Source organism: Manacus candei, unplaced genomic scaffold, assembly GCF_025592945.1.
Source record: "Manacus candei isolate 608988 ecotype Guabito, Panama unplaced genomic scaffold, ASM2559294v1 h1tg000014l, whole genome shotgun sequence".
NCBI lineage: Eukaryota > Metazoa > Chordata > Aves > Passeriformes > Pipridae > Manacus > Manacus candei.
Window position 1 is genome coordinate 78,648,005 of NW_026138062.1, and position 27,438 is coordinate 78,675,442.

Genomic DNA, 27,438 nt, shown 5'->3' on the forward strand with positions numbered 1-27,438 from the left:
CATCCATTCTGGGAAACTGGCTTCTTTCTTTTATATAATTATATGCACTACGAATATTTATACCTACATAACACACATTTCATATACAGAATTGATACAACAAGGAAAAAAAAAAGGCAGAAAAAACACTGGTTGAAAACTTATTCCACTGTCTACACACCAGGCAGGTCATCCTTATGCCAAAGTAGGAAAAAACAAAAAAACAAAAGAACTGAAAGGTCTTGTTTTCTTGAAACAATACAAATCAGCCATCAAAGTATACTGTATACTTCTGGTTACAGGTCTAAACCTTTTCTTACCTTATGTCCTTATGTACATTCCCAAGATTCTTCCTAGACTCACATATCACTGCTTTGAGAATACATTAAAGCTTCTTTCTGCCAGCTGCCTCCTGCCCTCCATCTGAGGCTGACTTGACCCTGCCATGCTGAGAACGTATTTATAAACCTCCTGAAAACAGTTCCTTTAAAAAACATCTTCTCAAGACCTTCACGGTTTTAACCATCTCTCATTTGCTGCTGTTTCCAGTGAACCCAGGTGTTTTCAAAACCAGAATGACGTGTTCACTGTAAAAGTCTTTGAAAAGGAACAGAATCATACTGGCTTTTCCTCAAAGAAATGGAAGACTCCAAACAGCCACCACGGCACCTGAAGCAAGTGGTACCTGGGCACGGTGGCACAGCTCTTAGAGTCCAGAGACTTGCCCTTGATGTGCTCAGTCTCAAGGCTGTGGCTGCCAATGTTAAACTCCTCTGATGCAGAAAGCCAATCGATGGTATTTCCAAGTTCCCATATCAAATGTGTTTTACTGCAATTAAGGAAATGGAGTTATTTTTTTTCTGACTGTTACATACGTGATTTGTGAATTTTGAAGGGACAACCAGTGTTCTGCCTGCAGGACTTGGCCCTGTTTCGAAGCAAACTGTTACTGTAACGTCTCATCATTGTGAACTTGCATATAGACAAATATATATGAACATAACAGGGAAAAAGGTAATGAAACGGTTTATTTTTGTTTCTAAACACAGTTCTACACAACGGCTGAAATCTTAGGTGTGACTGACATCTAACTGGAGCCAGACTTTAGATATGTGAGGATATTTGTCTAAGAATTACTTGGAACAAATAGAAAAATGGTAAAATCAAGCAGAAAAACAGCTGTAGAACCAGGCACATTGCATGTGAGCTAGTCCTTTCCTGGAATAATTCCAGCGTGCAACATTCTGCCTGCAGAAGACCTCACTACAACAGAGACCACGCTATCCATACATTTTTCAGCAGTGCACTCACAAGTTGAGTTGTGCTACCTGTCTGCTCACTCCTCAATCTCTTTGTGAAGATATATAGGAGATAGTTAATGTTGGTAGGTTATCAGTGTTCTTTTCAAATGGACATTCTCCAGATTTATGAGGGCAGCCAGGCTGAAACACGGCTTGCACTTCAAACACAAGGTTGCAGGGTTGTGACAGCCCTGTTGAGGAGCTTATTTCTTGTTCTCTGATCGCATTTCATTGATATCTATTCCTTCAAAGATCTGCTTCCCCCATTTAGTAATCCTGGAGTCAGAGATGCCCATCTGTGAGCATGGTCATCAGCAGGTCTCTGAGACATGGATTGTGTGACACGTCCCAGCACTACACTTGGCTTTGAGATATGAAACAAATGGGAAAGTTATGCAGAGGACTGAAGAAAGAGCAACAGCATAACCTGATTTATTTGTGTCAGGTTCCAGCTGAATGGCACGTGAACTTTCAGTGCTTAAATAGCCCACACTTTACATCCAGCACAGTTCTGGTGAGTGTACAATGAGCTGACCTGCTGTGGGCAAATACAAACCGTGTATAATCAGGTCTGGACACAGTTTAGTCTCCAAGACTTATCTCTGAGATAATTTGTAAAGCTCAAAGGTCTTCTATGAGTCCTTGCACAAAACAACAACAACAAATATGCGGAAATCAGCATGGAAAATAAAATTCAATATCCTAATCTCAAAATAAAAGTTTAAAGAAAGGAAAAGAATACAAATTTTGATATCAACTTATAGAACTCCCATGCATCTTGAATGTTAGCAGAGAATTTCACCACATTGAAGTGTGAAAAAACAGTGAAATGATTCTGAAATAAGCCACACATCATATTTTATAAGAAAATGTGTATATTAAAATCCTTCCAGGTTCCTTATTCATCAACTAAACACCATGGCAACATATGGGAAAGACGTTTTTGACCATAATCACATCTTCCAATTACATACTGTTCAGAAAATAGAGATGGGTCAGATACAGACATTTTTTCAAAGTGTTCAATTATTATGGAGTTTGACAACATCACTCCAGCATAATGCATGGGGGTGCTTGGTCAGTAAACCCAAACTGCTCGTTAAGGAGGAAGGCAAGTGCTGTGACCCAGAATTGCTTATTAGCAATGTTTCAGAATACAGAAAGCCTGACGGAATGAGAAGAGTTGCAAGCGTTTTTTAAAGTCAGGTTTCTCTTACAGAACGTTCTCAAATAATTTGTTTCAAGAAATAGACTTGCCTCAGTGAGCCGATAAAAAGCACAGCACTGGCAAATGCAGACTTCCTACTGTTCAGCCGTGCATTTTCTCTCTACAATTACTTCAGTTCCACTACTTAGCAGGAAAACATTTAAATTTTTATTGTCCTCCTGCCTTGCAGCAAAAGCATGTAAGAGACTGATGCTAAATAATCATGTACTGAGGATTCAAGGTTAGAGCAGGTTAGTTTGTTGCTGTTTAGGTTTTTTTTTTTTTGTTTGCAGTTTATGTGGCTGTCTTTGTTTTTACCCAACAGATGAAAATAAATGCCAGCTACTGACACTGGAAAAGATTGGTCAACTATTCCTTTTGCATCAGGGCTACTGCTGAGGGATGAATGAAATATTAGCCATCTGTAAAATTCAAACGTGCTGGGGAAAATGTAAACACAGAATCCACATTTTGAGAGTCATACACTTTGGTAATAGTTTAAAATAATACTGAGATATATCATATCAGTTCACTAATCTATTTTCCTATACAGTTATTACAGTAAATATGATCCAGGAAATAAAATTCTTTCCGTGAATCTTCTTACGTGCAGACAAAAGACACTGTGGGCAACAAATAAAACCAAACACCTCATCCTGCCACTTTCAAATGCTCACACTAAACCAGTTTCTGACATCAATACACTGCAGGAACTGTAAGAGGTAAAAGGGTCCAAAATATCAACCAGATACGTACGCTTGAGTTGGTGGCTAATTTGTGTGACTGGAGTTATTTAAACCAACAATGGAGTTGGAGGAAAGGAGAAAGTAAAGGGAGAATCAGATCCAGCAGAAATTGGACAACTATGTTTATAAAAAAGCCAAGATGCTGCATCAGAAGGGGTAGAGGCCCTTGCTAAGTTTAGGGCTAGCAGGGATTGAACTACCCTGCCACTCACGGAGACTGAAAGGCCAAAAATCCAGCTGAAGCTCTGAGCTGGCATTCACTGCCTCCTGTTGCTCATCAGCTGCACTGGGCTTCCTCACAGGGAAAAGATCAACTCTGCTCCAGCCCAGCCCAGCCCACTTGGACTGCCAGCAGCGAGCAGCAGAAGCTGCTGCAAGTTCTCCAAGCCCAGCTGCTGATAAATGTTGGCACTTTGTCATGCTAAAAACTGCAACACGCCACTGAAAAAGGAGCAGTGATGTTCTCACTCGTAGCCCACAGTCCCACTCCAAGCAGAGTAACTCTGCATAAGATATTATCCTGGGAAAGAGTGATAACTATGTCTGGTCACTAAGACAAATGTTGGTTTGGTGTTTTCTAGTTCTGTTTAAAGACAGCAGAAACATCAGCCCCAAAGCAGAGCACAACACAGTGTCATGCATTACTTTTTGGCATTTCCACTCAAACCAACACAGTGCTTCAGTATGCTCTGCTGGGTTTTAGAAGGAATCTTTATCTAGTAACTCAAGTTAAAACATGTGGCTGTTCAAAAAACCATCTACCAGTAGTTCAGATAGATTGGACTAGTTAACAAAGAATGACAGTACCTGAAATCAAAACTGACTATTTAAGCTAGGAAAATACAAGCTTGCCAAAAACCTCCTTGTGGAAGTGTGAATACTTTGAGCAACCTGAGGAGAAAAGAGGTAGCCTTGGAAGTTTCACATTCTCATTTGGCCTGTGCAAAATGAAACAGTACATTTACATTATGATTCATTTTCCTTCTGCTTACTAGTAAATAAATACATGAAACAAGTACCATATAACCAGTTTAAACTCTACCAAGAGGAAATAATTTCCTGACTTTTCCTCTCCCAAAAATTCGACTTTTCCTCTTAATCTGGAAAGAAAATTAGCTTTAAAATATACTGTTATTCCGAAGAACAAAACTGCTGCTTTGCACTGTGTTTGAAAAGCAGTATCCTCAGTGGATGGTCAACATTTATGCTAGTATAAACATAATTAATGTGTGTATCAGAAGAACATCCCTCATCAATTTAGGTACTTTCTGCATTCGTTGTTCTGGAGTCTTTTGTTTCCTTCAACTTGTTCATTTTTAGCTTCAGAGTTTTTTTTTTTTTTTTTTTTTTTTTTTTTTTTTGTTTTGTTTTGTTTTCTGGGGGATTTTCTCTTTTAAGATACTCTTACATAAGAAATGAAAGATGATGAGTAGTTTATGTAAGCCTCTAACCAGACACTTGAAAGCGATTTTTCTAAGTGATGTTTATTAGTTTTAGCATATTTCAAGACTGTTAGCATAATAATCTTATAGTGACAGCATAATCCGTTGCAAGATCTCTGCTCATTAGAGTCAATCATAACCAGGATGTCTAGGGCAAGATTATTTGTATTGTTGGTGAGGTTTTTGTTTGGTTGGGTTTTTCTATGTGGAAAACATGGAAAGTTTGGGTTTTTTTCCAGAGAGAACAGTTTTTTCAGAGAGAACAGTTAGAGATCAGGAGTCAGGGTCTTTGGCACTTTGTCATGCTAGAAAAAGGGGCAGGTTTTAAGAAGAGTCTCATCTGCCTGACAATCAGCTGAAGTACTGATGACCATCAGTCAGTACATTGAACTGACTAAAGAATTGACTGTTCATTCCTGAAGCAGAAAATGTATAGTTTGAATTGAAATGCCTTGTTTATCTGTAAATGAGATCTACTAATGAAGATGCACGAAAGTTGTGTATTAATGAGAAAAACCTCTGATGATGTAATTCTGACCTGTTCAAGGCATGTCCTGGTGTTCTCTCTCTCCCTCTTACCAGAATAGGGACCAAATCTCATACAGTTTCTGAAGAGTTATTCTGAACTTTCTGCAAGATACTATGTGTCTGTCAGAGGGTGACTGCACCTGAATGATATTAAAAATCAGAACTCATTTAAAATCATTGAGATGTGCTACTCCCACAAAAATACTTAGTCTTGGAATGCTCACTGCTCCTAGATTTGCAATTGCATCATGTGGACATTATGCATTCATGCCTTATATGAAAGGAAGTGTTACAAAATTTGATTTTTAAGCAGCTTAAACCTAATCCTTGAGCCATCTTTAGTCACATCTCAGAGCACACGAAGGAAAAGTTAAAATATCATAACAATATAATGCTTGCATATTGTTGAAATATTTTTGTGACTCTTTACAACACCAGAATGGGATAAAGAAAGGCTATAATTTAGAACCAGCCTTGAAGAGCATCCCTTTCTAATACTAATCTACAATTAGTACATTAGACACCAAAAATTTCTGATGCCATGCTATTTAGGCTATGAAATAAAAACCCAAAACCAAATGATTTTGCACAACATAGACTTAGCAACTTTATGAAGCAGGTCTCTGTTTGGGTAACTGAGGAAGGTGCTTCCAGTCTGAGTGGCCACATGGAGACTGCAACTACAGCAAAGGCTACAGAGACCCTGTAGCCTCAGGCCATCAGGCAAGCAGACTGATGAACAAATGGGTTGGATTCACACTGTGAAGATAGTTTTGACTCACCTGGACATTAAATCAGGGTCAACACAACTGAGAAGTGGGTGAAAAAAAAACCAACAAACACAGGGAAAGATAAAGGAGGAAAAAAATTAGCAGGTATAGATATAGCCTGAAGCAAAACATTGTTCCTCAGATTAAAAAAAGGACTTGAAGAATTGATACTGATGGCACCTTTGCTGCAAATAGCAGGTGAGTTATAAAATAACCACCAAAATCTGATATCTGTAAGATATGAGCACGACTGTCCAGTGAGGCCTTCATCTTTTTGCCTTTTTTTTCCGCTTTTTGGCACGTGGGGAGACAGGAAAAAGTAAATCACAATATTGGGAGAAGTGGGTGAAAACAAATTGTTTGTTGAAATTTAAAACATAAAAGAGGGAAACAAACTAGGCTAACTGCATGTTACCACAGCCTTTCAAAAATCAGTTGTGGCAGACAATGCCCTTTCTGCATGTTTAGTTAATCCTTCACACTCTCCTTCCCTTGTACTTCTGAACAGGACATGCCTTACAAAAACTGCTTTAAGAGACATCAGAAGAGCCACAATGTGCTCTGGTTTAAGTGGCATTAGTCCACTCCTCTTCCTTCAGGTAATCATTCTCACTAGAGCCAGAAAGACTAGAGAAAAGATTTTGGCCATTTGCTCCCCAATAACAGGTCATTTGATCACGGGCTTTTAAGAGGTACTCAGAGTGGCATCAGGCAGAGCTTCTGCCAGTTTTCTATTTTGTCTACCAATTTGCAGGGTTCAGTATAGAAAATTGTTCCAACGACTGGGAAATCCCAGCCGCCCTAATGCACACTCCAGCATCTCCTGATGATGGTACATTACCCACGTAACTCCAGACACACATCACCTCATGCATTAAGAATGCTGGTATGAGGCACATGAGCCAAGCAGCAGGGGTTCACAAACCACAGCAGAGGACACTTGTTAGACTTCAAACCACTGGTGATGGTTTTTGGCTTTTTTTTTTTTTTTTAAAAAAAATTTTTAAGAGCCTCAGAAGAGTTAAAAAATGTCTAAGAACTTTCTATGACTGAGACACTAAGGGTGACCAAAGTGACTTGCCTAAAGTGATGGGCATATACACAATAAACCAGAAAAATATGGGTTTTTACAACTCCAGTTTACTTCTTGAACTTGAGAACCAGTCAAACAGGATTTTGTAATAAAAAGGAATCTAACCAACTCCTCCTGGGGGGCTTTGCTGGGAAGAGATCAAGTGCTCTTTCTTCCTGGCCCCATGGCGTGGGTGTCAGGAAAAGTTGCATTTTGGATGGTGTGTTCTTGTGACAGCTGGGGAAGGGATGACTCTGAACAAGTGTCTTCATAGATCAGAACGCTAAATTTTGCCTAGAGTTGTTCCCAGATTGCTTATCTGTCTTCACACTCATGGTTTTTTCAAATCACTTTGTTCAAAGGAGTTTAGAAAACAAGTAAATAGTTGAAAATGAACAGTCTAGAACTCCGAACCTTTGAGATTCAACTTCAAGAAACAGAGTTTCACCATGAGCTGTCCCCTCTCTTCATTCCATTATCTCATGCCTCTTTATTTGAGGATTAGAGTTATCCCTTCTGGCTTTGAAATTCAACAATTTGCTATATACACAGAGGCAAATATTCATTTTATACTCAAAACATATTTAAGTTAGCCCAAGACCTGAATCAGTTGAAGGCATAACAAAGCTGTGAGTCTTTCAAGGCATAAGTAACTAATAAGTGTAGATTTCTCTTGTGACACCAAGTTGATAGACACAAAATAAATTTACACTAATAAATGAGAATCAGAGTAGAAATTATTTCTAGATTACATTATGGCTGCTCAAAACATGATAAAATTTTAATTTGTTTTTCAGGTTTTGAAACAAATACTTCTGGACTAGTGCATAAAATAATATAAGCAATGTCATTTAAGTAGCCACCTTCAACTTTTTACCAAGAACATATTTTCATACGTATTTCTCCCTTCCCTACCCCAAAGTTTCACACAACTGCTGGAATTTATTCTGTATGCACGCATTCATTAATTTTTTAAAAATCTTATTTCCAAAAATAGCATTTTATTTCACTGAGATATGCACATAGTCAAAGTGCTACGCTTCATGCTGTCTTTTCACTGTGTACAAAGAAGTGACACAACTTTCTTAAGGCCTAAGTTGAAAATGTACTGCAGCTCTATTTGGTTTTTTGTGCCTCTGAGAGAAAACTTCTCTGTCAAGGGAAAAAGCAAACTTTGATCTCAGGAAAAAAAAACAAAACCCCAAACCTGCTTCAATATCTGAAAATCATTGTGTTACAACTGTCTGAGGAAAGCCAAATATGTACAAACACTAAGATGATTTCTCCTCTCCCCCTCCAGCAACGCCGTATGGAAACTCAAAGTGACAAAAGCAAAACACAAAACAGAGACAAAAAACCATCAGAGATTACTTGCACAAAGACATTTTGAATCTGGCATAGGCAATATTTCTCAGTAATGTTTTTTTATTCCTTTGTGGGTTTTTTCTTTAAAAAAAAATGAACTTGCTCAACTGATAAATGCTTTACACAGATCACCCATTAAAAAAAAAAAAAGGGAAAAGAATCCTCTGAAATAAGTAAAATTACACCTTTATCTGCAAAAAAAATGATTTGCCAATGTCATTACTCATTCTGTTTTGTTCCATTTCATTCCTTTACACAGCCACACTACGGTGGTAGCTTATTTCACTACGTTTTCTTATTTAGATCTTAATGGGAACATTTTCTTGTCAGAAAACAACATATCCTTTGAAAACCTGATACCTCATGGTAACAGCAGGAGGGAGGAACAGAGAGGCAGGGCTGTAACGTGTGACTAGTAAAAACTTCTCATGTCCCTGAGCCCCATCTCTTGGTGTCTCGCATCATCCCTTTATAAACCAGCAGATGAAAAAAAGTCTCCTTACAGAAAGATGTGCTACAACTTCTAAACCAAATATGGTTGCTGCTGCTTTCTACAGGCTTTCCTCAATACACAATCCCAGCACAAACATTTCCACATTTATACCTTCAGTCACTCATCATCCTGTTTTCCATCCCTTGTTCTAGAGTGCCTGGTCTCTCAAGTGTTCTCAACATTTTCATATCACAGAAAACAGCACAAATCAAAAACTTACCCAGAGAATATAACATGTAGACAGCTCTTTTACTAAGATAAATTTTACTTATTTCTACAGGCCTCTTCCTGGATTTAAGTTCTCAGAGACGAGCAACAGACTTAGTTCTGAATTCTTATGTGCAGTGTACAAACCAAGCAACAGCCTTCCATGTAGGCAATAAAAAACTAAAAATACAGTCTTTCTGGCCTACAAATATAAAAACAACTAGTAAATACCAAAAGGGACTTTCATAAATTTTCTGAAAGCTTCAGCTATGTCTAGGTTGAACTCCAGAAAACGAAGATTGTTTTTAATGAAGATACTTCCCTGATTCATTTTCAGTCGAGACTCCGCATTCCCTCCCATACATAGAAAAGCAGCATATTAATAAATAGCTACTATATTTCTAAGACTAGTCACAGTCAGCACTGTAAGAAGCTTAGTGCAATATTGATTTTTCTTTTTTTCCCCTCCCCTTCCAAACAGAACAATAAATTTAACACACTGGAGAAGTCTGCACAAACAAGACAAGTTTTCTTTACATCTATTGAAATTATTATGTCAATAATCTGGCATATTTATCAATGTATGGAGTTTGAATAGTTATAGCATCATTAAGGTTGCCTGCAAAGTCCAACACTAAACCATGTCCCCAAAAGCCACATCCACATGTCTTTTAAACACCTCCAGGGATGGTGACTCCCCCACTCCCCTGGGCAGCCTGCTCCAATGCCTGCTCACCCTTTCAGTGAAGAAATTTTTATTAATATCCAATCCAAACCTCCCCTGGCATAACTTGAGGCCAATTCCTCTTATCTTTGTGCTTGTTACTTGGGAGAAAGAGGCCAAACCCCACCTGGTTACAACCTCCATCCAGGTTGTTGTAGAGAGCAATAAGGTTCCTCCTGAGCCTCCTTTTCTCCGGGCTAAACACTCCCAGCTCCCTCAGCCACTGCTCATGAAATGTGTCCTCTCCACCCTTCATATTAAATTTGACATAAAAAGGCACTGCACAGTTTATAGCATAGCTTCTAAAAATCAGGATAAAAGTTGGGGGTGGGAAGGGGAGTAGCAATCTTTGTGACAATGCCAGAAATAAAACCTAACTTGGAGACTGGTCTGGCTTAACTTCACATTTCTCTGATTGAAAAGCACCTGCAGGCAGGAATAAGAATTATGCCAAATAGCACCTCCATTACTTTAAAAATACATTGAAAAATAGATTTTAAGACTTAACTATTTGCATATTCCAAAAGATAATACATAGAAGCTGCTTAAGTACAGCTAAACAGTACACAAGGAGGAAAAAAGCACAATGACACAAGTGAAGACATATGGAAAATAGAATATCCATTTACACAGTATTTCGGTATCTATAAATAACTAGCACTTTCACTATGTTACATTAGATGAAAGAAAAAATTTGATTTATGAAAGTCCATTTATGTTCAGATATCTGCACTTCTCCCTTCAAGCAACACTATCTACAATTCCTCTCTTGCTAAAATGGTGGCAGCCATTAGGAACTACAATAAATAACAAATCACGAACATAAACGGACATAAGAACAAAAACTCAGCTCGTGCAAAGTTGATTGTTTGTTTTTTAAAAGTCATATATGCATATTCCCCCAGTCTTGGAGAAAATGCATGCACAAAAGACACATATCCAGAAGTCTAGAGAAAGGAAACCAAAAGAGGTGTTTATAACATATCAATTAGTAAGAAGCACACATCATAATTCTAAAATCTGTGCTTTTCACAACTTAAAAGTGCCTAAGATAAACATGTTGCCAACCCAACACTATGTTAACAGAGGTTAATGGTTTCCTTCAGATATCTTTTTTTTCCATTAATACTTTGAAATAAGACCATACATTTCTCCATTATGAAGATAAAGGTTGTGAGCTTAGGCTGCACGAAGAGCTGACCTATAATACAGCCATCCAGATGATCCAGGCTTTCCTGCAGTACTTTGTATTAACAGCTAGCCAGATTAAAAAAAAAATAAAATATGAGAGGCTTAAGGGAACTGTTTCACAGTCTATGGACTGACTCTTAAATCAGGAGCGAGTGGATTACCAGATTGCTTTTAAATAATCTCTCTAAAAATACCACTTGAGAAGATATTCAATGGAAATACCTTGCTTGCAGGACCTGCTCTGAATTTCACAATAAGATCTGAATAATTATCCCAACTGAGTAAAAGTTCTAGGCTTCTGGCTGTAAACAGACTGCACAAACCCTGAAAAATCCTCTGTTCTCCTTAAGATGTTAGTCACCTCTCTTGTTACTCCTCCTGCTCTGCACTTTTCTGTAATACATTAAGGCAGAAGTACTGTTTTATATTCAACAAGACCTTCCAACTCAGAAGGCACCTGTACTACTTGGAAAAAAGATAAAAATCAAACAAAAAAACCCAACAAAACAAACCAAAAATCCCCCACAACCAAAAAGCCCCTAACAAAATTCATTTTCTTTTCAGCCAAAATTAGTTTTATTGTCTTCCTAAACTCCCTTTCTAATTTACTCCACTATAAATTCTGCCTCTCCCTTCTCGAAAGCTGAAGAAAATCAGCTCTATATTCACACTCAAGATTAACCTCATAACACTTCCTCTGAAGTACAATTAAAATACCTCATTTTCACTGTATTTTTATCTATTTCCGTGAGCTCACAGAAATAATTCACCCCGACTTACGTAAAGGAACACGTCTTTTTAGCCAGAAAGATAAAGAGACTTTCCTGGGTTAATGGAGCCCACAGCTCCACTCCAATTCCAACTTGATTGTGTCCTTCCTTCACCCCCACATCGTCCTGGTTGGCTTCCTACCTTGCACCCATTTCCTCCCTCCAACACCAATACAGAGCTGCCTCTCTATGACTGATACCATAGAAAAGCCTTTTTCCATTAAATATTTTGCCATACGGAATCACACCAAGTGGGTTAGGGTGCTTTCAGGCTTTTTATTATTTTTTTTTTTTTGAAAACTTCAATAAGGTTGTAATAAATTACAACAGAAATGTAACTCCAAATCACAGCACCTGGTCAGTGCTTGCAGTGACACATTCCAGTGACAGTCACTTCCAACCCTAACAATTCTATGTCTCTATGAAATTTCAAACTGAAGATCTCAAAAGAGATCTGAGAAAGACAGGTCAGCATTTATAAAAGATGTTCTAATATGCTTTGCTGTGCAGACTTTACCACTTCTCACGAAAATTTGCTTAGATAATACCTTACCCCCTGGAAGATCAATACAAATTAAACTACAATGTTGTTAAAATTCTTATTCTAGTAAATTCCTCTGTGTGTGTCAGATTGATGGTCTCAAAAAATTAGGACAATGAGAAGATTTTAAGCTAATAAGACCTTGTGAAAATAAGAAGCTCTTGAACTCATAAAGATATCTTTTTTATTATTCCAATGTCATCACAAAGTGTTATCTCAGCTTAAACTACATTGACTGGGGAATTAATGACACTACTGAGATAAACTCATTTCAAATTACCACAACTGCACACATTAAAATCCAAATTGAAATATATGCCTAAGGATCTATTATTCAGACTTTACAAATACAAAATGTCACCTGCTCAGTCATGTCTCAAAACAACAATTCCTTACTGAGTAACATGTGGGGTTTAATTCTGTTTGGCTCTGCACTACTCAAAACTAGCCTGGGAAAGAACAATATGCAGCTAAAGGAAGGGCTGCTGACCAACAGATTCCTCTGCAGCCTCTTACACCAGCTCACTATAGTTTGATGTTGCTAAATTACTTGATTTGGATGTAAGGGAAAAACATGGATTGTGTCACCTCTCCGTCTCTCTTTAAAAGCCAGCCTACAAAGTATAATCAGGAAGAAATTTTTTGCTCTTTGGTAGATGGCTTTGGACAAATAGCTCCATTTTTCTCTCAGTCAGGCAGTTGTTGGGCCCTTTCCAGGCTACTGAGTACAGACAGGTTGCAGAAAGTAGAAGTGAAACACAGCTGGGCGTGGTAAGAGGCTGCTGCTGCAGCTTCTTTTTGTCATGGGGGGTTTCAGAAATTAAGCAACTTAAAATGAGCACTGACAAATTATCAACATCAAAATTGCATGAAGTACAGTGACCAGTAGGGAGAAAAAGCAAAAGCTTTAACATCAACATCATGTTTGAACCGTTTGAACAGGGCATGTCTGGCCTTTTTTCCTGCCCTTACACACAAAGTTCTTGCACAGATTTAGTTTTAATCAGGTATATCACTTCTGTAGACACCTGGCAGCCAGGAAATGAGTGACCTCCTGCACCAAGCATTTCATTAGTGACACTGAAACTTGGAAATAAACATTCCTCCTCTGCTCTGTGCCGTGGCAGAAGCCAAGTTTTGTGTGAAAACTACATGTTATTACATGAACACATTGAAGGAGGTACAACAGAGGGAAAACCCTCCAAACAAACCCTCTCTCTCTCTCAAAAAAGGCAAATTATAATGGAGACCTGAATGATGGACTTTGGTTTTATCTGTAGATGAATTTCACATTTACTTGAAAATCTGAAAATACTTTTTTTATTTCAGTTTTGCATTGTGTTTTCCAACAAGGACCCAGAGAACCAGATATAGCAAGTCTACTCAAGCTGTCATTCTGAACACAGTGACAGACCAAAGCTTCATGTGAATAAGAAAATCACATACGTATCCCCAAAAGTGCTCTCTGCTCAGAAGAGAGAACCAGCTAGATAATTTTTCCTCTCTGAAAAGGTATTATGAGTAAAGTCATCTCACAATGGCATTTTTACACACCTTGAAAGGCTGAGTTTCTTCTGAAGCCCTAATGATTAACAAATTGTTCGTAGGGTGAACCAAGCTTTAGAAGATTTTAAAAATAATTATAAGTATGTAACATTTTAAAGCACAAGATTATGTAAAAAGAAAACATTCAAAGCATTATGTTTGAATCCAGTTTAACCACAGCATTGAACATGGAAGATGGCTACACTTGATTGCTTACACACTGAATGAAGCATTGAGCAAAGAAACCTCTCTCGTAGATATAAAAATAAATTTTCAATATATTATCAAATTTACACAAGTTATCAAAATTCCATACTAACAGGCAAGAATATACTGTCCTCTATAAAAATCTTAAGTTTGGACAACATCTGAAGACTCATGTATCAATATGTACATTTATATGCCCTCCCAAGAAATTTGAGATACATTTTTATGGTAGAGCTTTTACAGTGCTGACATTCTGAATTAAAATAGCAATAAAACAGAAAGGGAAGTAAACCTGTTGCTTTAAAATTTATTTGGATTCCAGGTGAAGAAGCTGAAAGCAAAATATAATTTAGAAAGAAGATTGTAATCCTTATATCTATGTTTTCAGAAAAGACAGCTAAGTAAAACTAAATAAATGTCATCTGTAAATAATTCAGTTATAGTTTACTGAAAAGAAATTCTTAATTTTATAGCTATGGAGGGAAAAAAAGTAATTATGAAAGGAGAGAATAACAGCCATGCTCTGTAGAATTAGAAATCCAGAATATGTGAAAAAAGCATTTCATAACGATATTAACTTTGTCATAATTTCTGTAATAAATTATCATTTTGAAAAACTGAAAAGAGAAATTCCACAAAAAACCTGTGCTGAAAGTGTAATAATCATAAGATAGACTGTAAAGCTTTAACATAGAGGTCTGTTTCTGTGATTTTTCCTCAAAACAACAATAAAGCAAAAACAAAGGCTGTCAAAGAAGCAGACATGAAACTCTAATAACTCCATCACACCAACTATTACATCAGTAGACCAGGCTTTATGCACTCATACATGGTGACAGAAAAGCTGTTCCAAGCCTCAACTCTGAGCTGTACAAACCATACAACATGCAAGTCAACAGATGGAGTCTTAGGAACAAAGCTTGAGACATTAGCAGAAGTTCCAATAACAATATCACCACGGTTAAATGATGGCATAATAATAAATTGAGCATAATAATAAATAAAATACAAATAAAAAATATGAGTCCCATCCATAAAACACAATGTCAGAATGGCTCGATACACTATAAACCTACTCCACTGATAATTCTGGCATATCTGATACCCAGCACATGTGGGAACAAACTAAGGGAACATCAAGATCACTCTGAAAGACCTTGATTTAGACTCTTCTCCCTCCCATCCTGGAAAATCCCACCTGGATTTCACTCCATGAAGGCAGTGATTGAACTGTTGATTCTTCAGCACTTCTGAGGATGCTGCTGCCCATGAAGGTTTCTGTTTCAAGGTTCCTGACTTCAGAAGCCAAAGTGTGGACACCGACACCATCACATACATAGATTGCTGCTACTGACCTTTTTACTGATGTATTTAAATAACTTACAGGCCTACGGAGCTTTATTCCCTATTCTTTCAATTAGGATGTACAATCCACTCCCACAACAACAGTATGTCCCAGTATTTGGACACAATAATTTGTGAAGTGAAGATGGAATAAGATAGGCTTGCATGTGTGTGGCTTAGTTTCAAACTCTGAGACAGTCTTTAAGTGCTTTTCTCCCAGTCGGTCTAATGTGTTTTGAGCGAGTGTAGAAATGTTTCAATCAACTCTTAATGAACAACAAATATTAACAGCTTGCAGTTCTAGACCTTGCAGAAGAAACTCTTGAAGTGATTAATGAAGACTAATATATATATATATATGGATTCTTCCTACTGCCACTGTTGTGTAAAACACAACCAAATTGTAGGTGATCTACCACTAAGTCTTTGACAAACTGTAGGTAAGATTTCAGATTACACACTTCTTGTTTCCCACCTTCAAATGAACACAATTGTTTTCTGTCAGACTGCCGTGAAAATTAAAGCTCCCACCAGAACTGGCAGCACATTTGTCAGCTGCACCAAGTAAGCATATTAAGAAGGATGACTTCAAACTGCCTCTCCTAAAGCTGCAGTTTGCACCAACCGAGCTCTTCAAGGTTGTTTATCAGGAGGAGTCGACTGAAGTGAGCAAGTCTGAGGAGCATTTGCTCTTGCAAGGCCACGTTTTAGGTCACAGTCTAAAAAGTCACCAGTGCACAGGAGTAATAAGCATTAGAAAGTGTACAGAAAAAAGTGTAAAAATGCAAGTGGTTTGCTTGCAAAATGCCTAGGAGAACCAAACTCTCTTAGGTTTAAGCTAATTGTCCTTGTTCTTCATAAAATTCTTTTTTATCTAGAACAGGTAGCAATAAAAGTAGTAGTTCAGATTCTGTCTAGAGCAACATTCCCATTTATATTGTAAGTTATGCTGTGTAATTTTTATTTCAGGTTTTAATCGATATTCTTAAAGTAAATAGTACATTCCTTTCCCTGATATTTGTGCTACTGATACAATTTTTGCACCATTCCTGTTCTCATTTGTCAATACTTTTTCAAAAGCCTTCTGTTACGAAATCCCATAGTTTAAAAGTAAATAAATGAAAAAATTTCCAAATTTCTCTTTCTAAAATACTCAGAGGAATATATGATGCATAGCATTTTATTTTTAAGGGTAAAGAAAGAACAAGGTCTCACTACTCCAAAGAATTAGAGAAGAAGTTGTTTTGGTGCATGCTAAAAACCCTGATGACTAGAGAAGGTGGATAAAACTACTGTGTAAATAAACGAACAAGTGGGAAAGAGGAAGCTTAACAAATCTGATGTTAGTGAAACAGGTAAATGTGAACCCAAACAGTAACACCATCAGTCAATGTTCATGATTGCAGAAAATGTTCTAGTTACTGCAAATAACTTTCTAGCTATATATGGAGATACATATATATACATATATATGTGTATATATATAATCTCAAAAATTGTTTTGTAGGGAGGAAGAATTGCTCTCTGGAGTCCTAATTAAGAGTTGTTTTACTATAGAAGAGTAATGAAAAAATAGTGCTAGAGGTTCTTGTAGGAACTAACCCCCATTTAAACCAATAGATACGAGTTTAAGCCAATTTCAAATGAAAACAGAAGTAAGAAAATTCTTGTTAGCAAGTTGAAAAGGAAGACCCTTACAGTGGCATAAAACATTAAGTATTGGTGCTATGAAGGATCCCTAGGACCCAAAATGCTATTTAAGGCCCCTTGGGTTGGATCTTATGTATATTCAAGGTAAAAAAACAACTACCCTTGCTTGTCTAAATCTAGACAAGCAGATGTATCTTGCTATATATGGAGAGAACTTGGAAACAAGTTCACAGAACTGGCACAGCTTCTTCACATGTCCTGCAGGGTTGAAATGAGGAAGAAAATAGAAAAAGAAAATTTAGAGGAAAGGAACAATTTACAGTTGTCTACAGCTTTTCTTCAGGGGTCAGAGAGAAAATGAAGCCAAAGGAAAATGGAAGGATACACAGAGAGCACAGTTTTGTAGTGGTACGTTCAATATTATTTTCAGGAAATACATGTGAGCCTTTACACTGAAGTTTAACATTGTCCAGTGGGTAACAACAGTGGTTGCTTTACTTTCAAGCTGAGATCAGAAGATTCCTGTGATACTGTAGAAGTATTATAACAACTTCTATTAGTTCTCGTTTAGCAATCGAGGAATTAAGACTCAAATCTCAAGCCCCTTTGTTATTTCGTAGAGGGCTAAAATTGACAATTAGGAATTTTAGATACAGGGTTTTCATTCTGGATTTGTTTTTGAATGCTGATATTAGGGAGGGCAAAAATCTATGCCTCAAATATTGTTCCACGTACTTTTCTGGTTTTAATTTAATTAGATGCATATCCGATATCACTACAACTACAAAGAAAAATACTTCAGTAGGAATAGAGGGTTTTTTCATATTATTTACAATTAGAGGATTACTTTCACTATTTAATATAGACACACACTGTAACTGCTGAGGTCCTAAGTGTCACTTAAGTTCAGACAATCAAATGTGCATTGTCTATGCTGATATCTTCATGGAAAATTAGATGTGAAGAGATAAACCCTTAAAGAAGCAGCACATGTGCTCCTACTAAAATATTGTGCAGAAGAACTTGGCATTTTTGTAACTTCCTAAAGTCCCATGACATCCTCTGACCAGTACTGGGCAGTCTCAGTATTAAAATCTCTGCTTAAAACAAGGGTTGGGTTGAACAATTGACACCTACACGAGGATTGTTGAGCTCTACTTGCTCTGAAAAAAGAGAATCTAGACACGGCATAAGTTTCAAAACAATTGCTAATTTTTTACTATTACTATTGTTTACTATGAAACAAACTGGCCTTCCAGAGTGTTCATTCACTGCAGCAGGATGTTTATCATTGTTATTCTGATTTTCAGCCAAGCATATAGAGTTTTTCCTTTTCTGGGTTAAGTCTTCCATGCCAGATGCACACATGAAGCCCCAGAGATCACTTGTAAAGCTGCACAGAAAACCAAAGCACAGACTGGAGGAAAGAATGCTCCCCAAGGTTTTTGTTACAAGCAAACCAATTTACTGAAACGACAAAACTTTCCTATTCACATTTAAGTTTGCATACATCACTGCTTGCCAATACCAGGATACAAGCAACTGGAAAGAAAAAGAAAAGCCTTTGGTGAAAATTAAACACCTCAAACACGAAAAATAAGAGCCACAACTTTCAGGATTTTTGCAGTGGTCTCCTACAAATACATGTAAGGAGGACAGAGAACCACCCAGTGTGGAGAGTGAGAGAGGGGAGAAAGCCACGGTCAGTGTTCGGTGTTCAACGGGGCACGACTTCCCTCAGCAGGGATCTCCACGTGTGTATGAAACACAAATGTTGCTCCAACACACCTGTAACTAAACATTATTCCAGATTTTCAAAGAGAAGTTCCAGGATACATTTGAGAACACAAGTTTCCACTCCTGACACAATGTTCTGTAGATGCAGTTTGTTTTCCCACAAGGCAAGCAAGACACTGAGAAAGCAGTGCTGTCTTTATTCTCAGAAAAAGAAGGTATAAGATGCTTATGGGAGGACCTAGGGAAGCACAGAGGCACCTGGAATGTCTTCTCCAGGTGTTGTGAAATAAGATTTCTACTTCTTCCCCCACCCTACAGGAGGCTTTTCTTTCTTACCCCCAGCATTCACACAAAACTGGAAGTTAAAGAATTCGTTTGTCACTGTATTTGCTTAACTAGATAGCAGGATGAAACACACCTTTTAAGTACACAGGGCTACCAGCATTCTGAATTTATATGCTTCCTCTGCCAACATTTATTACAATCTTTTCACCTTTACATATAGCAAACTATTAGGTAGTTACTGAAACATTTGCAGTACTCAAAGATACCCAATATTAATTACTCAATCAACCTGCATTGACACACTGGATTTAACATGCCACATTGAATTACTGATCGTTTTTCTAATCTTACCAAGTCAATCTGGGGCAAAGACATCTGCACTTTAGTTGGAGTATTTTTTAAACACCTGCTTCCTTAACTATTGTAGTATCACTAATTTGAATGGATGCATACACCTCACACCTTGCACGTTTTGATGCCTGATTGCACACTTCATAAATATTTATTTCATTAACTCCTCTTCGCTCCTGAGAAAAAAATTCGGTATTTTATTGGAAATAATAGTTTTACTAGTGTTGCATGTACTGAATTAATTCGTTCTGTACTTAACTTGCTTCAATTCTTTTTAAGAAAACAAACATGGTATTTTTTTGAGTTTTCTTCTGATACCAAGAAAGAGAACATATACCCCTACAGACGTGCTTAAATCCAGTGTCACCACTGCCATATGTTCTCTAGTTTCTTAATCAGAAAAAGATGTTGTTAAATATACTATCATGGAAGAAGGGCAATATACCTTCAACAGTCCACTTTGACTTCATAAAACAAATTGTTTAACAACAAAAGTAGAAGAAAATACCGTGCTAAAATTTCTATACTTTTCAAGTGGTTTATGATCAGAAAACTGAAATGATGATTTTACAGCAGACTTTCGGCCTTTTTTTTTTCCCCACGAGACTGTCACAACTGCTATACAGAACTGGTCACACCACATGATGAAATTGTGATTTTTAGTATAAAGTAAGAACTATTTAGCAAAGAAATTGAAGGAATGCATATGGTAAAGAGCAGCAAGCATAAACAGCTTCAGAATTTTGGATGAAAGTAAGAACAACATTCCACTTTTAAGATGACCACATGGAACTGTAACTGGCTGATTAAATGAGATTAACAATTGAACTTTCTTGTAAAAATTGAGCTTAAGAAGAAAGGCAACAGTTGTGTTTTACAGCTTATGGGCAAAAAGAAAGTACTACTAGCTCTTAAAATTTCTGTGATTTGATAGGAGAATGTGCCTCCTGTCTCTGTGATTTGTCCTTGCCTACCTCTTTAAGCCTCTGCTCTTCACTAAGAAGCTATGAAATAAAGTCAACTGATCCCAGACTGCTTCCTGGCAATTAATAACTGAAATAAACACTATACTAACGAGCTATCTTAAGTAAATTCACTGTGATCCTAAAAAGTTTAGGAAAGTAAAAGAATAGAGGCAAAATACAACCGAGCTGCATGAGCCATAGCTCACCACCTGACAAACTTGTAAAACAACAATTAAAATACCTGAGCTGTAAATAAAAGTACCCTGAAATAGAGCTTACCACATTTTTAAAAGTCACTTCTGTTACAGTTAGGAACCATCTTGATTTTATTTTCTTACAATACATCTTACAGGCAGAAGAACAACGCATATCACCTTTTGTACTAAATCTGTAAACGCGTTTGTGCTCTGAACTTCAGCACCGTGATAAATACCGGGGACGTAAGATGATGTCAGATCATTTTATTTCCCTGCCAAGCATCCTGCAGATGAGAAAACGAGGGACTCGTTCCCAAGATGACTTACCCATGAAGTTCAGATAGCTCTCCCCTCCGAGGGCATGAGTAATGAGACGAATCATTTTATGAAGCTGTATTCCGCGGTCGATAACGGGCGTGAGAGGCATGAGCACGCTCATGTTTGTGTACATCTCTGCATCCATCAGGCGAAAAGCCAGGGTCTTATCGCCCACAAGTGCCTAGAACAGTTCAAGAAGACAGAAGTGTTTCTAATTTTTTTTTTTTTGGTTTGTTTTTTTACAGCAGGTGCTCTGTATTGTAAGGGGAGGACTTGCAAGACGGGTGAGGAGCCAAGGACATGGCTCAGGGTGCATGATCTAGTCCCTGTTCCCAAAGAAACCGTCCTGTCACTGCCTATGATCACCGGGTCACAGCAACCTCACCTTCTAAGTACTGACCCTGTGTGTTGTGTGATGTGCAATCATGTGAGTGTGATACAGATCTAGGCTGAGGTCAAAAGGAGGAAGGGTCTAAACTGAGGCAGGGATGTCCATGAGCTGAGCCTCAGCTGGATGTCAGACTCCAGTGTCTGTTTTAACCCTCCATGTGGTTACTGGGGCTCCCCAGACCGACAGGATAACATTATTATCGTTATTATATGATAATAAACAGCTGTCTAACCCCCTCTGACGTCCTACATTTCACCTGATGAGATCAAACTGCATAATTACTTCTAAGAACTTTTCTTTTTTTGCCTACAGATAACAAAATGTCACATGTCAGCATCAACTCAGTAAGTCACAAGTGGGAATTTTTATAGAAAACACAGAAAATGAGAAAGCAAGCACCCCAAGTGAAGTTCCTGGAATGTGAAAATAGAAGGGTATTAACAAAGCTCCTGATTTAGAGATGCAGAATGAGTACGAAGCATTCATTTATATGCAATCAAGAAGGTGATTGGTTTCCTGTGATTTCACACAAGAGTGTCTAAAAGCAGTGACTGAATTACCAACTTGCTAGTGCTTACTGCTACTTGAGAAAGGCCACACAAATGCTGTTCTAATATACAATCATGCAGGTAGTTGAAAATGTTTTGAAGCAATTACGTGTAAATAGCTAATTTTTGTTCAATTAGCCTAATTTTCATTTTATACTCTTGCATGAAAACTCACTAAATTCCAAAGGGACAGATGAATTGTAAGCAGGTCTGGCTGAAAAGCACAATCATCCTTTATATTTCCAACTGACAATATAAGAGACAATCTACAGATTATTCCCTTAGGTAAAAAACAGATTTAAAAAAAAAAAAATTAAAAAATTCCTACATTACAATGACAAGACTGAAGATTGCAATGAACTATTCTCTGGACTCAGAATGTGGCATTTGTTAGTGTCATTTAATATCCCTTAATCTTTTTATTCGAAGAGAAGGTAAATGTTCCCTCTTCTTGTTTTCTATGACAGCCACGATTTTATTAACAGGTATATTTCCCCCTTCAATGATCACTTTGCTACCCTGAAGAATCTCACTCTATTTAGTTTTCTTCTGATGAAAACCAATCCACACCTGCTGACCTTCTTCCCAACTCTCTCACAGCACTTTTTCCAGATATGCTGTATATCCTTGGAGACAAAGGACCAAACCTGCCTCCAACATGCCCACGAACCATGACAGACTCCAGGCGTGCTGACTGTGCCCTTTGTTCTCCATTCCATTCATAATAATTCCAGGACTGCATCTGCTTTTTTGACAGCAATTAGCTTCAAGCTGCTATTTTCACACACTTATAACCACAAGCCCTTGTACTCTGACTGGTAATAGTCAGTTCATAGCCCATTATAAAATATGAGAAATTAGAATTGTACCCTCACATGAGTCACTTCCAGCATCTTCAGACTGGATTTTATCTACATTTCCATTTTCTTTCTCTATCCTACTTTTCACATATCAATACCTGCAATCATTTTTTTTTTATTTTAATAAAAAATAAACAGATTTTTCCCAAGTATGAGATTCTAAACCAAAAACACATAGCGATATAGAAAACAACTTAATTAATAAAAATCAGCATAAAATCAAAGAACACCAACAGTAGTGCTATATGCCATGCTTTAGGATGAAGAACCAGCTTTGATGAAAGCAAATTATCATACAATAATATGGATTTCCAAGTAATTTCTGAAGTTCTTTAACAGGATCATGACTCTTGTCTCATGCCTTAAGTGAACACTGTAAAAGTCTGAGATTAGAATGTAAATAGGTACACAGAATGAATGTACTGAATGATAAATGCACAATTCTCTTTTCAAAATAAAATATAGACTTTGTTTCGAACACTTCTGTTGACTTTTATTATAGAGGCACAGCAAATTGAATATCAACTTCTATGTAATGAAAAAGTTGAAGGTAGCTACTTAAGGAAAAAAAATATTAATTTCTAATGAAAGGTTTAAATTCCTACTTTTATAATTCTTGACTAAAGTTTTCTGATTCTTCAGAAAGAACTGTCAAAAAGATTGTGGGAGATGAGTATTATCCAAATCCATCATTATTTTTTCATTTTTCCATACACAGAACTATTACTGTTACTGTGTTTTGAACCAAAATGTTACAGAATATTTCTTTTAGGTCTCAAAAGAGGATATTTGCAATCCTTTTAGAGAGGAAAAATCTTCAGGAAGGGAATACAACAGTCACAAACACTGATTCAGTGAACAAATTTTCTAAATTGGGATGTTGTTTATGCTTATCATAAACAGTGCTCCAGATTGCTGAATGGAAACAAGATTTTCAAAAGCATGGATCATACACCTTCCTATGTTCCATGACAGACAAAACAAGATGCTGCCACTCATTTCTTAAAAACAAAACACAACTGAAAAATCAACATTACCCACCCACTCCAGGCAGGACTCCTTTATTAAAATGAAGGATCTAAACAAAATAAAAAAAAAACCCACAAGAAAACCCAACAAAAAATTAAAAAATAGTAAAAAAATGAGCAGTAGTCCACATCTACCTATCTCTGAAATTCTTGCCATCCTTCTCAACTCTTGCCTCATTTTGAAAAAGAAAACCCACCGAACCTATAAACATTACCTTTTACTTCTTATAAATAAACAAACAGATAACATACCTGGTCATGACTCTCTGCATAAGCAATGTATTTTTCTTCATACCGTCTGTTTGTTAATGTATGCACAATATTGCCCATGTTCCAGTCTTCATCTTTCAGCTCCTTAATTATCTGCAGGAAAACAGAAGAAAGATGCCTGAAAATTTATTGCTGTTTTAACTAAAAGCATGTAGCATTATCTTGGCACAGAAATGTCCAGTGGATTTTGAACTGTAGTAATTCAACTTCTCCTGTTCTCTTTTTGAAGTGATGAGCTTTCTCTGACCATCCAAAGAGACTTTTCCTTTTTCCTTCTCAATTCTACCACATAAATAACTAGAATACTTTGTTTCTCCTATACCTCCATGTGGAAGCATGGACATAACTTGCCCTCTATTGCATGAATCCTCCAATACAGCAGGTAATGTGATTGATAGGACCTGCAAGAAAGCACTGCACCAAAAACCAGGGAAAAATATGTGGGCACACACCTACCTGGTCCACAATATCAGGAGATGCAACCCTGGCATATGAGAGCCTCCAAATACTTCTTAATCACTGGGCTGTGTGGTGCCTCCTGATTTTCAGCAATTTAAATTAAGTCCCTTTAATAGGAATTTTCTGCTTCATATGACATGATTTCCTCCCTCTTCTGAATCTGGTTTTATTTCAGTGTTAGCCCTTTCTTTTTTTCAGTACTGCTTTATAGACCTCCATTGATCACTACAACTTAAATATATACACATAAATATATAGACATAAAAATAAAAGTGATAAAAAGGCAATAACACCGAGATGGCTAATATCATGCTGTAAAATTTAACTTTCTGATTCTAACTGGCCATGTACCCCTGAGCAGTCATGTTTTCCTTTCCTTGTTGTTTTTTTGTTTGCATTTTGGGGTTTTTTGTTGTTTTTTCTTTCCTGAGTCCATAAGTTCTGGCTCTGAATACATCCAGGTCCTTAAGCAGCACCATATTATGTAATACACATATCTTTAAACTGAACTAGTACAGTCACTGTTATGACAAACAGTTTATCTTTCTTACTCTTACAGATTCCTCAGAATTAATTCATGGAATCCTTCAGTTTTAAAACTGATTTTAAAAAGTTACCTAGAAAACTTACCATTAACAGGTATACACTTAAAAACTGGAGGGAAATGAGAGCAAGCAGTCTAGGAGAGTTTGATAACAACTGATAGACAGCTGGTTCTAAATGTCTCCCTTCTGATCATTTCAGCTTTATTTTTCCCCCTCAAGAAATGTGGTACCAAACTAAGCACATCACCTTTCTTCAACTCCATGTTCTCTATTGTGGTTGCTTATTTGCAGCTTCCTTAGCTAAAAGATTCCTGCCTACATCACACAACATTCTTGTGCAATTAGCACATTCCTAAATAACTGGAGTTCTGGGAAACAGGCTAGGCTATCATAGCTGACCTGCAATCCCATCAGCATCCCATGCCTGGCCCATGACAAGGACACGTTTAGGCTGGAAGAAGTGAGATTTTCTCCCATTAAAGAACAGAATTTACTGCATCATAACTATGTTTCCTATCCAAGTATTGCAAATTAAAATAGGTAGACCAGAGCAGAGATTGCTAAATCAGATTATCAATTTTTTTGTACTTGTAAAATTCTAAAGTCTGTTTTTTTTTTTCCTATGTAATATGAACTTGGCCACTTGCATTTTGCCTACCTGGGAAATTGCTCATCTTTACCTATCCTAAAGTGTGATAAGGAAGTTGAAGGTGTAAAGAAAAAAAAAAACAACAACAATAAAAAAAATCCCTGCAAACAACCCCCCCCCCCACTTTGAAACATCACAAAGTATGTCTTGTTGCTACAAATATCTGAGCCCTCACTGCACTCCAAGATCTAAATATTTAAATACGTAAATTAGACATTCCAAAGTTTAAGGATGTTGTCCCTGCTGGAAAAGTTGCCAAGTTTATCTCCTTAAAAAATTGGTTTGAAATCTGTTTTCTCAATTGGCTCCTCACCTCCTAGTTACAAAATTGAAAGATGCTGAAGATAAGTTAATTTGTTTTTTTATTTTTAGCTACTCGCTATATTTATTGAAGTATTAGGGGTAGTATAAAACATTTATTGCTTTCAGATCATCATGATAGCCCAAGGGATTTCAATGTTATCTTCTAACTGAAAAACCTTCTCCAAAACATCATATTTGAGATCTTTTTGAGATCATTTATTGTTTTTTTCTTTTTTTGTGATTCTCTGTATTAAGGAAAACGTGATATAAACCCTTGTTGTAGTCAGTGTTTATTAGTATATTATTGTTCTTGAAGAGCACTTACAGATTTTTATTATTCTTTCTGTAGCCCCACTGTACCAATTGCAGGTGTTTGCATAATTCCCTTGGGTTTACTTTGGTTAAAACTTTCAGCTCTATATTCTATTCCAAGTAACACACACAGTGCCAGAAGGGTTTGTTGCATGTTTTGGGGGTGATTCTTCAATATTTATATGCATATGGTTAACTTATTGTCTACCTGTTCACATTCCATATAGATTACACATTCCACAGCAGTTGCAAGATACAGGTTATTTCAAACAGATTAAGTGTATTGTATGAAGAAAACAAACATCAGCTAGAATGAAAATACCAGCCCCTGAACTTCCTCACCTGAAAACCTCCATGATATCTGACAGCTCTCGTTTCAGCCATTAATAGCTGTGCTCAAGCTTGTCAGAATTTATTTCAATAGGACATTAACAGCAGAGAAAGTAACATTTGTCAGCAGGATTCAGAAGTGTCTGTGTGTGAGAAACACGCAGCTCTGAAGAGCAGAATGTGTTTTGGAAGAAGTTCTTTCTCACCTGTATCCACTTATCTGGGATAGCCATGGCCAGCCGGTAATCAAAGCCCCCTCCTCCCTCTGCCACAGGACGACAAAGTGCTGGCATTCCAGAAACATCCTTAAAGAGATAAAAAAAAAAACAACCCACAGCATAATTTCTATGGCATTTCAATTATTAGTTTGTATTTTCTATCATACGGTAATACTTGTAGACAAACGCTCTCTAAACACAACTCTATAAGCAGCTTCAGAGACTCACCTGGTTAAGGGAGATTAAAACAAAAAACAGCCATTACTACACCAGATTTGTTGCTTGAATGCAAAAGCTACAGGGAAAAGCATTATGACTGCTCATCAAATACTCTACCTCAAAACACTTTAACAGAGCAGATATTTGAAGGGGAAGAGACCTCGGTAGATGCAGAGTTCGAAATAATTAGCTCTCTGGAGCTCCACGTAATCAATAGAAAGTACAAAGTAGTCAACAAAAGACAAATTAAACCTTCATTTTGTTTATTGATATTTTTGCATAAAGAATGGCATGAAAAAAAAGGCTAAATATTAAGTACAGTAAGGAAGTAAAATACCATCCCCTACTATTTCCCCACTGTGCAAAACCAG

At 37.1% G+C, this 27,438-nt stretch overlaps 1 protein-coding gene across 2 annotated transcripts in view; it reads right to left on the reverse strand.

Moving 5' to 3' along the window:
* Positions 1-27,438, reverse strand: part of GBE1 (1,4-alpha-glucan branching enzyme 1) — a 144,927-nt gene that overhangs the window by 24,047 nt on the left and 93,442 nt on the right. For both annotated transcript variants that reach the window (XM_051780127.1, XM_051780128.1), the window contains exons 10-12: positions 26,837-26,935; positions 24,015-24,125; positions 20,945-21,116 (exon numbers count right to left, since the gene is read on the reverse strand). In XM_051780127.1, coding sequence (XP_051636087.1) covers positions 20,945-21,116; positions 24,015-24,125; positions 26,837-26,935 — 382 coding nt within the window. The remainder of the gene's footprint in view (positions 1-20,944; positions 21,117-24,014; positions 24,126-26,836; positions 26,936-27,438) is intronic.